Here is a 14,395-nt window from a genome sequence, read left to right on the forward strand (position 1 = left end):
GGTCAACTTTGGTTAGCAATTGGATGGGAGACCTCCAACAAAGACCAGAGTTGCAGAGGCAAGCAATGGCAAGCCACCTCCGTTAGTCGTCTCTTGCCATGAAAACCCCACCAGGGGTCATCATAAGTCAGCTATGCCTTTAGGGCACTCTCCACCATCACTCACTGCAACGGGCAGTACGAGCTATACGCACAGTCCCTAAACCTTTCTAAACCATTCCGTACAACACAACCCTATTACTTGGGTAGAAAAACCATCTTGAATAATTCAGTTTGTATAGTTTATGGAAAGCCAGGAGAGTGGGAGCTTTCCTGACATCTTCAGGTGGGCCACGTGGAGGCCGAGGAGGTAGTAATCAAAGGTTAGGGGGATTTTTAACGGGGGCTTCACATGGCCCAGGTCTGGGGGTGGGGATGCTTTTGCGGAAAGCAAAGAGAATGGGGAGGTGTATTAGAGACTGTTAGTCAAGCCTTTATCAGGTGGGGTTGGGTTGTATGAGAATGTTAAATGATAAGGGGCAGGTGAAGAAGGGGTTAATAAAGTCAAATAATGATGGGCAGAGAAGTGATTTTGGAAGGGAGAAGAATCATTGTAACCAGGGGTCATTTCATAGAAAAAGAGCTGGAGGAACTCATTAGCATAACTCATTAGCATATGTCACACCCCTTGAAAGCACCATAAATGTGTCATTAGCATAATTGATTTGCATATGCCACACCCCCTGACCTCACCTATCCTGGCTGTTTTGGACCCAATCCTGGCCATTCAGGGCCAAAATTGGGCCCAAAATGGCAAAAAAGGGGCTGAAAATGGCTGAAAAGGAGCCCAAAATGGTCAGGATCGGGCCGCTGCTGAGTGGGAGAGTGATCCACCACCCGTCAGAGGCCCGATCTGGGCCGTTTTGGCCCCAATCCAGGTTGAAACGGGCCCAAAATGGCCGAGAGTCAGGTGGGCAGGGCCACTTGTCATGTGACCTCTTTGGGGAACTGCCGGAACTGCGTTCCTGTGCGTTCCCCCTCAAAATGAGCCCTGGTCCTTCCTAAACCAAAGTAAATGGCCCCCTTGCCTCGGGGCAGAAAACACACTTATAAAATTTGCCGATTCCAAAGAGTACAACACAAAGGCATAGCCTGAAAGTCCTGCTCTCTGTTTCAATCTCAAATGTATGTCAAATGTATGTCTTATCTCAATCTCAGCCCTGCTACATTTTTTACTTGTAATCTTTGCTGTTGTATTCAAATATTATCGTATCTTCTAATAATGATGACTAATGTTATTATATTTTGTAATCTGTGTACTGACTGGCTAACTTAAAATTTCTTATCATACTTGTAATCAGGGGTCATTTCATAGAAAAAGAGCTGCAGGAACTCATTAGCATAACGCATTAGCATATGCCACACCCCTTGCCATCACCAGAAGTGCGTCATTAACATAACTGATTTGATTATGCCACACCTCCTGGCGTCTCCTGTCCTGGCTGTTTTGGACTGAATCCTGGCCATTCAGGGCCGAAATTGGGCCGAAAATGGCAAAAAGGGGCTGAAAATGGCCAAAAAGGGGCTCAAAATGGTTAGGATCGGGCCGCTGCTGAGTGGAAGAGTGAGTCACCACCCATAGGCCCGATCCGGGCCATTTCAGCTCCAATCCAGGCTGAAACGGGCCCAAAATGGCTGTGAGTCAGGTGGGTGGGGCCACTTGACGTGACCTTTTTGGGGAACTGCCGGAACTGTGTTTCAGCACGTTCCCCCTCGAAATGAGTCCTGCTTGTAATCTACTTTAAGAAAGATGGACTATACATTAAAATAGTAATTGTAGTAGTGACGGTAAGTAGATGTAGGACAGTTGTTGAGGTTACTCAGTGGTGAGGGAGAAGACAATATCTTCATGCCCAGAAGTGCAAGTGTTATTCTTTCACGAGTATAAAGGCAAAGAGGGGGCTCTGAAGAAAGGTTTTGGGACTAGACTCTACCTCCGAATAAATTCTGTTGAAAACTTGATTTCTGGCGTCTCTTTCCTACAGGTTTTTTACACCTGCGGTGACTTCTGAAAGCAAACTTTGTTTTAAAGTTTCATACACCTTAAAGCACAAGCACCAAACCAAACAAAGTCTGGGTCAAAACAGGTTTTGGAAAACGTAGATTAAGGTATTATGAGCGGGATAGCGTTATATCCAGAGTTTGTGAAACCTTTAAAAAAATATTCGCCTTCAGAAGCCAAAGCAGGTTTAAAGAGCACATACAAAAAGGACCTTAACCGTACATACATATATTTGTGTGTCTAGCCTTTAGAATCCTCCTGAATGTGATTTTATAATATTGTCACAGTGCTTCATGCATTCTATAATTCTTGCTGTCCACTGGGTTTTCTGCAACACGTAGCTTATGCTTTGGAAAACCAGAGCCTTAACAAACCATTCTGATGTGTGTGTATGGACACTGGCCATTTTCACACTGCTTACTGGCCACTGAACATCACACCCAGCTCCCGGAATGACAGCATCTTCCTGGCGCGATTTCTCACGAGAACTGCAGTTCTCGCATGAAATTGTGCCAGGAAGATGCTGTCGTTCCGGGAACTTGGTGCGATGTTCCGTGGCTGGTAAGCAGTGTGAAAACGGCCACTGTGTGTCTGTGTGGGTGTGTGCTTCATTTCTCTCTGTTTAGCCTTGAAATTCTCAGGACCCTTTTCACATGAAATATTTCCTCTCCATGCAAACAAACCTACCCAGGTGTGCATTTGCATGGATAAATGTCATGTCGTGAACTAATCAGAGAAAAGGCTTTCTTGCAATTCCTGTGGCTGCAGAAATCTGGACACAGAAATAATTGCATCTGTGGTCACTCTCTTTGTACACATATGTGTGTAAAGAATCCAAACAGCCAAAAGCGTGAGTGGAAGGAAGACCTCAGACTGGTGCCAGATGGTGAATTTATTACACAAAGTGTCCTTGCCCAGGCGTTATTTCCACTACAATAGCTGAGAAAACAAACACTTGTTCTCAAGATCTCTGGCTACCGAGCACAAACTCTTTCTAAATAGAAGAGCAAGATTCAATCTTTCAAGAAGACATTTTGTCCAAACACATTGGGCAGAGTACCTGTTTGTAACCTGTTCTCTACTCAATATGAATTTTTTTTCAGGTACGTAGCCGTGTTGGTCTGCAGTAGATTTGAGTCCAGTGGCGCCTTAGAAATGGACAAGATGTTCAGGGTATGTGCTTTTGAGAGTCAAAGCTGCCTTCTTCGGATACAAAAGGAGCTCTGACTCTTGAAAGCTCATACCCTGAAAACCTTGCAGGTTTCTCATGATGCCACTGGACCCAAATCCTGCTGTTCTTTTGCAGACCAACACAGATACCCACCTAAAACTACAAACACCAATGCATTTAAAGAAGGGAGCTTCGACTCTTGAAGGCTCATACCCTAAACATCTTGACTGTCTCTAAGGTGCCACCGGACTCCAAGATGGGAAATCCCTGGAGATATTGAGGGTGAAGCCTGAAGAAGGCAGGGTTTGGGGAGGGAAAGGACCTCCGCGTGGTATAATCCCACAGAGTCCCTCCTCCAAAGCAGCGCTTTCCCCCAGGAGAACTGATCTCTGTGGCCAGATCAGTTGCAATTCTGGGAGATGTTCAGGCACCACCTGGAGGCTGGCAACCCAACTCCAACGCAATCTCAGTTTGTGTCTTTCCTCCCACCTCTGGAGGTCATAGAATCATAGGGTTGGAAGGGCCCTCCAGGGTCATCTAGACTTCACTACGTTGCCTTATGCCAGGTCTTTTTTCAGGGGGAACGTGGGGGGATGGAGTTCCGGCACCTCTTGAAAATACTCGGCAATAGCGCTTGAAAATAATATGATTTCAAAGAATCCCGTGTGTTTCTTCCTCATTTCCCTCTTGAGAGTTCCGCCACCTCTTCTCCCAGAACGCCCCCCCTGCCTTATGTCCTATCTGTTGCTTTAAATATGTGCTCCTGTGTGCCACCTGTGCTTCACCTTGTCTAACGTCAGTCCCAGAACTGCATGTTCCGTTTCAGCATTTCTTCAACTCTCTATCAGATTCCTGTCATTTATTTTATTTTATTCGATTCGATTTATATTCTGCCCTCCCCGCATCAGCAGGCTCAGGGCAGCTTTATCTACCCTATGCCATTGCTTATGGAAATGCCCTTAATACTGACTGTACTCCTCTCACCCTCTGTGATCCGCCTCGAGTCTCAGGGCCAAGCTACAAGTGACGAATACTTGAACGGCAAGTGTATTCCTCTCTGTTCACTTGCCCTCCACTTGGCGTTCATTCGTCACTTGTAGCTTGGCCCTCAGCGAGAAAGGCGGACCAGAAATTGCGTAAATAAATACTACATATGATGGTTGTTGGGGGTTTTCCGGGCTGTATTGCCGTGGTCTTGGCATTGTAGTTCCTGACGTTTCGCCAGCAGCTGTGGCTGGCATCTTCAGAGGTGTAGCACCAAAAGACAGAGATCTCTCAGTGTCACAGTGTGGAAAAGATGTAGGTCCACACTGTGACACTGAGAGATCTCTGTCTTTTGGTGCTACACCTCTGAAGATGCCAGCCACAGCTGCTGGCGAAACGTCAGGAACTACAATGCCAAGACCACGGCAATACAGCCCGGAAAACCCCCAACAACCATCGTTCTCCGGCCGTGAAAGCCTTCGACAATACATCAAATACTACATAATTAAAAAGGAGGAAAAAAACCCTGCACAATGCAGGAAATTCGCCACTCCCTCCCCTCCAGGCTGGTGGATGCTCAGGGCTGCTTAGGGTTGCCTGCCTCCCGGATCTCCCGGAATTACAGCTGATCTCCAGATGACCGAGATCAGTTCCCCTGGAGAAAAGGCTGCTTTGGAGGGTAGACTGTATGGCATGATACCATTCTGAGAACCCTCCCTGCCCCAACTCCACCCTCTCCAGGCTCCACTCCCCCAAATCTCCAGAAATTTCCCAACTTGGACCTGGCAACCCTATCAGGGCTGCTTAGGGTCGCCAGCTCCAAGTTGGGAAATTCCTGGAGATCTGGGCGGGTGAAACCTGTAGAAAGTGGGGTTTGGGGAGGGAAAGGGCATGGCGTAATTCCATAGAGTCCACCCCCAAAGTAGCCATTTTCTCCAGGTGAGCTGATCTCTGTGGCCTGGAGACCCGTTGCGATTCCGGGAGATCTCCAGGCACTACCTGGAGGCTGGCAACGCTAGGGCTGCTCGCCCCTCCGCATGCCGGGGCGCCCCCCCCCCAGTCACTCGCGTGCGCGCCTCCCCTCCTCGCGTGTCGTGGGCGTGCGCGCCGGCTCCCCTCCCGCTCCACGCCCGGCCTCGGCGCTCCGCCTTCTGCTGCTTCCCCGGCGGCGGCGGCGGGGCGATCCCAGGCCGGGCTGCGGGCGGCCCCTCCCCGGCGCCCGCCCTCCGTCCGCGCGTCCCTCCCCGGCCGGGGCTGGAGAGCGGCGCGGCGGCCCTCCGCCCCATTGGCCGCGCGTCCCTTTGTGCGCCCGGCAGCTGCAGCCCGGGCTCCGCCGTTGAATGTCTCGAGGCGAGTGGAGAGGCCCCCTTTCCATGGGCCAGCTGGCCGCCCGCAGCCCCCCGCAGCAGCAGCAGCAGCAGCAGCAGCCCCAGCCCGCGCCGCCGCCCGCCAGAGGGACCCCCGCCGCCGCCGCCGCCGCCTTCGCCGAGGGGTAGCGCCCGCCCCGGGCAGCCGCCGGCCAGGATGGTTTTGGTGCACGTCGGCTATCTTGTTCTTCCAGTGTTTGGCTCTGTGCGAAGCAGAGGTATCTCTTTATCTGTGTCTTTTCTCGGCCAGGGGGAGATGGCAAGGGAGCGCAGGAGAGCCAGAGCGCGCCTCGCCCCCGGCTTGGCATTGGAGGGGGGACCCCCTTGGCATTGTGCGGCGCCCCCCGGATCGGGAAAGAGGAGGCGTGGACGGGGTCGGGGGGGGGGCACGACATGCAGAGGACCCCATGGGAGGGGGAGGGGAAGGCTGCGAAGAGGGGGGAGGGGAGAAGAAAGCCTCCCCCACCCCGAGGAAGGAAGTGGAGGTTTGCAAGGGGGAGAAAGCAGGCGGGGATGGGGGCTAGGAGAGCCGGGGGGGGGGAGAATTAGGAGCCAAATCTGGACAGGGAAGGGAAGGACGTGGGCGAGCTGGAGACTACCTGAGAGATTAAAAACAGAGAATCCAAGAGATGGGGAGGGGGGCAGCTTTGGGAGGGCAGGAAGAGGAATTTCGAGGAGTGGATTACATGTAGGGCTCTTGGATTGCATTTCAGTTTTCTTCCTCCACCCCCCTCTTCCCTTAAAAATGTAGAATAAGGCATAGCTTTTTTCCAAAACTGCCCAGCCAGCTCCATTTTGGGCTCTGGGGCCAGCCCCTCGCCCTGCCTGCCACCTGACAAATATAGATCCGTGTTAGGTTCTCTGCCCCCTTTCCAAACGTACCCCTTGGGAAAGGTTCGGCAGATTGGATTCAGTGCCCACAAGGCTGGGCTGGCATGCGGTGGGTTCAGATGTGAATTGTTAACCCCCCCCCCTTTTCACACACACAGACACACACACACACACACACACACACACACACACACACACAAGAGGATGATCTCTGTCCACAGCTGGTCTCGCCCCCCCTTCTGCTCATCCTCTTCTTTAAACCTTTTCTCACCCCCCCTTGCCCTTTTGCAGTAACTCCTCCAGTGAGTTTTAATCATTTGGAGGGTTTTTTTGTGGGGCCTGCTTTTTGTCTGTTTGGAGTCGAGGTCCACAATTGAGGGCATTTCCCCCCCCCCCTTGCATATCCCCTCGCCTCCCCTGCTTCCCCTGTGGAGGGATTGTAACTGCTTGCGATGTTCAGTCCTCTATTCGCAGCAGCTTTTTGATACCAAATGTACCACGAGGGTCTAGCAAAATCCAAAAGAAATGCCAGTTTTAGAACGACAGCAATGACTTTTTTTTCCTGATCAATATGGGATGTGTATGGCCATTGCATATTTTTCTCACATACCCTGTTCCCATCCCATCTGCTGCCACGAACAACGGATTTGGACCTATTTATCCGTCCTTTTTTAATTTGCCTTTCTCTCATTCCTTCTATTTGCTTTCTGTCAAATTTAGGATGCATTTAGATATCACAGTTCTGTAAAAACCACCTATCCCTTCCTTTTTCTATAGATTCTCCTCCCCTCCTCAGGCCCAGAAACTGAAATTCCAGATTTCAATTTTATATATATATATATTTTCCTAGTCTCCGCTGAGATCAGGACTATTTTAATTTTAGCAAATGCTTCGAATTCAGGTTGACAGACCTAGTCCTTTTGCTTATCCTGAATTAAGCCTCTTGGGTTCCAGTTGGGACCCCTCCCCTGGGGTAAACATGTTGCATAATTACATCTCAGGGACATATTCCGATCTTGTTAAACACAGGTGAGAAATATGGAGACACTTCAGTGCCTGGAGGACTTCCAAGACTCCTGGGCAAAATATGCAGCTTGGCTTGCTTTTATACCCGCCCCCCCCCTTCATTCAACTGCTCTGACTTTTTTCTTTGCCCACCTCTCCAGCCCTCTTCCCCTCCCACTGTACATGTGTAACATAACAGCTTAGCTGGCACATTTGTGGCACTCTTTCTTTAAATGTGCGGTCTCTTCTCATGTGGTGATGGGATGATGGACATTTTTGCATTGATCAAAAAAACCCCTTTCGATTATTCCCCTCCCCCAAGGGGGGAAAAAAACTATTTTGTTTCCTTATCTGTGTAATTCAGTGAGTGGCCAGCCTTGCTGACCCACCCCATGGCTTCTAGCTTTCTGCCTCTGCATTTAGCTCTCATGTTGATACCCCCCCTTTCTTTAACCATTTCCTGTATCCATCCGAGGAAGGCAGAGACGTTTTTTTAAGCCCAAGCATTCTCTTTTGTAAGTGGGGGAGTCTTTCAGCTGGAAGGAATATTTTCTCTCTCTCTTCACCTGCTCACATGGACTGAAAAGGCAGAGAACTTTAAAAAAAAGAGAGAGAGAGAGAGAAAGAAAATAACAATTGCACCATTAAAAATGGGCCTGGTGAAATATGACGATATTGATGAAGTCACGTTCTCCTTTATTAAGCTCTTAAAATGCAGTCGCCGGTGGCGTAAAGAAAAAGGAAGGTGTGAGGGGGCCACCCAGGACAATAGACCTTTACCTACATTCTCTTTGGGATTTAATGGCTCTGAAACACACACCCCCGGAACAGCTCTGCAAGTGGGATTTGAGCTATTAAAACAAGACCTTAAAGCCCTCTGAGACTTTGCAAGAGCGGATGCTGGGACTTAAAACTGAAGGCCTAAATCATAAATTTCATGAAAAGCGGGGGCGGGGGGGGAAGAAAAAGACCCCCCCCCCCCCAAAACTGATAGACAGGCTGTACGCTCAAACCTGTTTTCTCTTTAGCTTTCATTGTAGAAGTTTACAGCCAGTAAATAAATAAATAAATACGAGGCCATTTTCCAAAATAGATCTAGTTTTATAACGCCATTTTTGTACCTTCATCCTGTTTAGCTAAGTACATTTGCACTGTAAATTCCTGTTAAGTGGATTCATTTTGCTTTAGTTTTATGGCGGATGCAGTGTCCTGCAGTGCAGCCCCAGTTATCCTATGGGGGGTGGTCTTGGTTTCTCATGCAAATTGCCTTGGGTCCCAATTTTTTGTTTTAAATCTTGCAATTTATTTAACATCCTCTGCTGGAAGGGGTGGAGGATCGTCGCCATGTTTCATTTGGGGCCATTAAACCAATCAATTGGGTGAATGTACTGCTCCCACCCCTCCTCGACTCTTAAAATTTTTGCCAAGGCTTTGCAATATGTAAAAAGGATACTGCATCTTTGTGCATTGCATATACACACACACACACACACACACACACACACACACACAGTGGGCTTCCATCTGTTTTCATTGAAAGCCAAACCAAGCCAACATCCACAATTGCTTATTTTTTTAAAAAAAAAAAGCTTTGAAGCTTTTCAATCTGACACAAAATATTTGGCCAATTCAAACACCTATTGGATGGCAATTCTTGCTTATATCCTTCTGGGGAGGGGAGGGGGGGAAACGGGGAAACAAAAATTTAAAAATAAGGTGAAAGCAGACGCTTACTAGCAAAATGGTTTTCCATTCAACAGGGATAACATTTCTTTCTGCTGTGCTGAATTTTTTACTTCCTGTTCTTATTTTGTGGGTAAATTTTTTTCTGTATCAAATATCCTTTGGTTGTGTATTTCTTCACCTTTTTTCTTGTACTAAAACTGAAGCATGGTCTGTATTTTTTTACATTACTTAGTTTTCTGATGTAAATCTCTCTGTAGAGACATATCCTGCCAAAATGTAATGTGCAGTAGCTCTTTATACATCTAGCCATTGTATGCCGCTTCTGTTCTGTTTTGCCCTTCCACGGCATGGTGGGCCTTTTTTGTATTGTGTGCATGACAACATTGTTACAACACAGTCCCACTAATACTAATATACAATCTCTCAATAAAGAAACTAGATTTCCTATATTAACCTAGTGTGCCTTTTCTATTGCTGTTCCCCCCATTATATTGTCGTATCCCCTGCTGTTTTAGATTATTTTCCCCCCTGCTTTCCCCCCCACCCCCATTTGAATGAATGGATTTTTTTTGGTGTCACTGATATGGGGGGGGAGGGCAGTTTAAACGTTCTCTGTCCCATATCGAGCCTGTGAATGAGCAGCTGTCTTAGATACACATCCTATATTATCCTCGCTATGTGTAGGTGGAGCAGATGATTCTCCTCTGTAGAATCCTGTTTTATTGCAGGATGTCAAGAAAGAAAGATTTCTAAAAGGCATTCAGACACACAAACCGACAAACGTTCTGAAACATTAAATTGAGAATGAGGTTGGCATTTATTTCAGACCCCCCCCCCCCCATCCCACACCATGTAAAGACACATCAGTTTGCCGAAGAGGGCAGATGGACGCAGAAAGGAAAAGTTCTTTCTTTCTTTTTTAATTGGCTGATTTAATGAACAAAGTGTCACCGACATTTGCAAGACTCTTGTTTCTTACAAACCCTCCCTTTGGGCTCAGCTTAGCGTGCTCACGCGGTCCTGTAGGTAAAAATCTTTTGCTCTTGGTAGCTAACAATGACCTTGGAAAGACAGATGGGAAGTGGGGGACGGGTGTTATATAGGGAAGCACACACTGCAAATGAGTCTTATATGATGCTAAAGGTTTCCCTTTGCTCTGTGACCATCACCCCGAGGCCCATGTACTCCAGGCACCTGGTAGGTAAAAGAGGCAGATAACCAGCTTTTCAATTTTATATTCACATGGTCTGCTACACTGACCACTCCCTTCAGCCTCCATCAGCTGGGTTTAGTTTTTCATTTTTAAAAAAATCTTTTGTAAAGCTGATGCTAGGAAATAATTGTACAGCTCTTGAATCTCTCTCCAAATCCCATTTATATCCAAACATGCAAGGAAGGGGGGGTTCCATTATATAACACATTAAACATATCTTGCAATGCCAACGTGCTGTAAGGGATTTAAGATTCTCTAGGAAGGGTAGACTAAATAAAAAGCACCATAATGACATGGGGGGGGGGGGGGAAGGTTGCAGAATACGTTGAAATATTCAAGGTGGGATCAATAGTCTTGGGGGGGGGGCGGGGAAAGAAAGATAAACAATTGGATAAAAGGAAGACCTTTGTAGGTTGTAGGCCTCCAACCAGGCAAAGGTGCAGGGCTTTTGCCGCCTCCTCCTTTCCTCCTAGACACTTCCCGAGTATCATTTCTGCTTCATATATCTTTTCCATGTATCCCAAATCGATTGTTTGGCCATTGCGTCCCTCCTTGTTTGACCATAACGCAAGACACATTCTCCGCCTCCTCCGCCTCTTTTGAATGTAGTGTATGCTCTTTAGCCCTTTGTTCTGTGCTCTGTCCTCTGCCGGGTTCAGCAGCTTAGCTGTTTGCCGTGACACACGCTCATATTCACACATGTCAAAGAGCCAGGCTGTGCTTTCATTAGCTTGCATGAAAGGGGGGGCTGCATGCCCTTTTGAAGGGGGGCAGGGAGGGGGCTGGACCATCGTTGGATGATGTGATTTTTTAAAAAATCCCCCCTGTCCCTCTTGTCTCTGCCCACCCTCCCATGATAACCATTTTGCTTTTTCTTTGGGGAATGATAAACCATACTGCAAGGAACCCACCCCAAGGGGGGGGGCGTATTTTGTTTCGACTGGCCAAAAGGAAGTACATAACAGAAAAACTCATGTTTTGGAGGGGTGGGCATCATTGCTTTTGTCCAGAGACCAGGGTTTTTACCATGTCAATGGATAACAATCGACTAGGTCCTGTCCCGCAGATTAATGCCAGCACAACTCAAAACCGATCATTTGCTGTGCCTTTGAGATACTTTTGTGCTCTAATAAGATGCACCCCCCCCCCCCCGCAAGCTGCTGGCTTAATGGGAACTCATGCTAAGCTATTTGTCGTTGGACTACTTGCTAGAAACACATTCTTATGGGAGCACAGGTGTATCTCCGCCACATTTCACCATTAAACAACTGCTGACCTCCATTGCCCACAATTCATTCAATGCATCCACTGTTGGCTACTGGCTAGCCTTGGGCATTCCACTTTGGCAAGGCCATCTGTATAGAAAAGAATCTCCTCTTTTTTTGTTTCATTGAGACAGAACTGTTAATGTTTTTGCATGTGCAAACTCTCGTTCCTGCTCTGGGTGTGACCATTTACACTAGGGTTGCCAACTCCAGGTTGGAAAATTCCTGGAGATTTAGGGGTGGAGCCTGGGGAGGGGAGGGACCTCCGTGGGGTATAAAACCATAGGGTCCACCCTCCAAAGCAGTGGTTTTCTCCAGGGGGACTGGTTTTTGTTATCTGGAGATGAATTGTAATTCTGGAAGATCTCCAGGCCCCACCGGGAGGTTGGCAACCCTAATTCACACACTGCTGCTTTCTGGAGAGTATAATGCAGTGTTTCTCTGGGGTGATGATAATGCTTCCTCCCCTCTTCTACCTTTGGGTGCAAATGGTGTTGAACACTACCACTTTCTAAGGCAGAATTGAGAGCAATTTGAAAGCAAAACCAGGTACCAGCTACAGAATTTGGAATCTTGAAATTTTATTTTTTTTAAAAAAGCTGCTAGTCCTCGTGATTGAAGGTTGAAAATCAGCAGGAAGTGCCTTATGGCAGCTGTCACTGGGAAAGGTATTTTCTCTCTTCTTGTTCCTACTAGAAATCTGATTTCAGCTTTGGGTTCTTTACTACTACTTATTTCTTGCCAAGGTATTCTAAATTCTTCCATCCACTCGCACATAAAAAGCAGAACTAATTACGCTAAATAAATAAGTCAGGCTAGCTTAACAGATTTGTGCAATTGATTCCCAACAGAGTGTCTGGATTTCCTATGTACAAGGCTTGGAGTCTTACTTTTTTTTTTTTTTTAAAGATACTGGTGCAACAGTCACACAACCCTAGGTTAAGATAAGCTCTGTACACATTGTATTTGGAACATATGTACACACCATATGTACACACCATTGTGCAAGAGCGTTTCCCATTCATGTTGAGAGTGCTTGCAAAGGTGATATTGCTGGTGAATTGTGTCTTGAAATTTTTTTTTAAAGGGGACTATGTCATTTCAACTGAGTGCCGCCTTTAGATTGCTAAGAGCTAGAGTGTTCATAAGTAAAGGAGACTGATTGTATTTGTCAGAGCTACTAGGTTACATGAAGGCTTGGATAAAGTACCAATGTTTGGGGTCTGAGTAAGACTTTACAGCACGTACCTTTAAATAACCTATTTCCATCAATATTTCATTCTGAGATGTGGCGTGGCATTATTTTCCATGTTGTAAACAGGCTTTCACATTATGTTACCCCAATGCAGTATTTGGTACCGGGTACAGAATGTAGCACCTCAGCTTTACATTTTTAAAAGCAAGCTTCTAGTCCTTAAGAATGTGAAAGTGAACTAGAATTGGTAGTATCTGGCGAATTCACAAAAGCTGTGGAACGGAACAAGATTTTGATGGATTAAGAGGTAGTTTCAGTATACACATAACCTCTCCAAAGGGCTAGCAGAAAAATATTTTAAGCAACGGTATGCTTTTTTTCCCTCCCTCAATTTGTAAAATGACACAAGCAACATTTTCTCGGTATGGAATTTGGGTTATCTTGCTGCAGGTGTGTTTAATTCCACCCTCACCCCTCCAACTGAGACCAGACAACAAGCTTTGCTAGAGGGTATCATTAAATGCACAGATACCATTTTCTGCAGAATTCTTTGTACTGCCAGTGCAGCATTCCTAACCATCCTTGCAAATAAAAACCAGGAGTACCACATTTGAACTCCACTGGGCCCTATACAACAGCTGATGTGAATTTTATTGTCTTATTTCCATCCTTGCTGAACAGTTTTCGTGGCACAAATCATATTCGCTTGTTTGCAACCTGCGAGTAAGTGATATAATAATCGGATGTGGGGCTTTTTTTGAGTGAGTACAATTGGTTCAGGGCTTTGTTTGAGACACCAAGGTTTGGGGGATAATGGGGCAGAAAATGCCTGCTCAGAGGGAAACAGATTTCCAGAATGAGTTGTCAACATTATGCTAGCACTCGGAGATGGAATGCCTGACCAGAAGCAATGAACTCTGGGAATGGCTGCAGTAGCCATGGTAACATTTAGGCCCTCTCCGTGGGAAAGGTGTGACTATAAACTGCGTTCTGAGCCTTACCTGGCGGTGAAGTTACCGGAAAGAAAAGCAGCGAAACTGATTCCTAGAGAGCGTGCGTTAACTTGGACAGAGAGGAAGTGAACTGCGGAGAGCGGTTTTAGCAGGGGAACTAGCAGGGTCCCATCATGCACACGAATGCGCATACATAACTTTCCTGGAGGGGAGACTGGACTGTAGTTCTTTCACGTTCCTTTACCTGTTTCCTTATTTACTTCATCCATCACCCACTTCTCTCCCCAACGGGGAACCAAAGCTACCTGCACCAATTCTCCCTTTTTAATCCTCGCAACAACCTTGTGAGAACATGTGACTTGCAGGTCGCTCAGTGATTTTCCATGACCGAGAGGGGAGTTGGACCTGGATCCTCCAGCTCCTACTCTGTTACTTTAACCACTCTACCATGCTGCCTCTCACACTTGCCTCTCTCCTCGTCCTGGTATGCTTTTGCTCCTGCTCTGCTTGTCCCACAATACTGGGGCGTTAATGCAGGCCCTTCCTCTGCCTGCTTTCAACTCTCAAGAAGATTTGGATATTTTCCTCCACACAACCGTTGGTAGTTTTTAGCTCCCCCCCCCAGTGAAGTTTACTTCCAATCACAGAATCTTGTCCTGCAAAAAAATGCCCCCAAACGGTAGGA

The 14,395-nt window shown here is 47.0% G+C and overlaps 1 protein-coding gene across 1 annotated transcript in view; it reads left to right on the forward strand.

Annotated features, from left to right (window-relative positions):
• The first annotated feature begins 5,645 nt into the window (after positions 1 to 5,645).
• Positions 5,646 to 14,395, forward strand: part of ARK2C (arkadia (RNF111) C-terminal like ring finger ubiquitin ligase 2C) — a 115,657-nt gene continuing 106,907 nt past the window's right edge. The window contains exon 1 of the mRNA XM_054987253.1: positions 5,646 to 5,780. Coding sequence (XP_054843228.1) covers positions 5,720 to 5,780 — 61 coding nt within the window. The 5' untranslated portion in view covers positions 5,646 to 5,719. The remainder of the gene's footprint in view (positions 5,781 to 14,395) is intronic.

Source organism: Eublepharis macularius, chromosome 8, assembly GCF_028583425.1.
Source record: "Eublepharis macularius isolate TG4126 chromosome 8, MPM_Emac_v1.0, whole genome shotgun sequence".
NCBI lineage: Eukaryota > Metazoa > Chordata > Lepidosauria > Squamata > Eublepharidae > Eublepharis > Eublepharis macularius.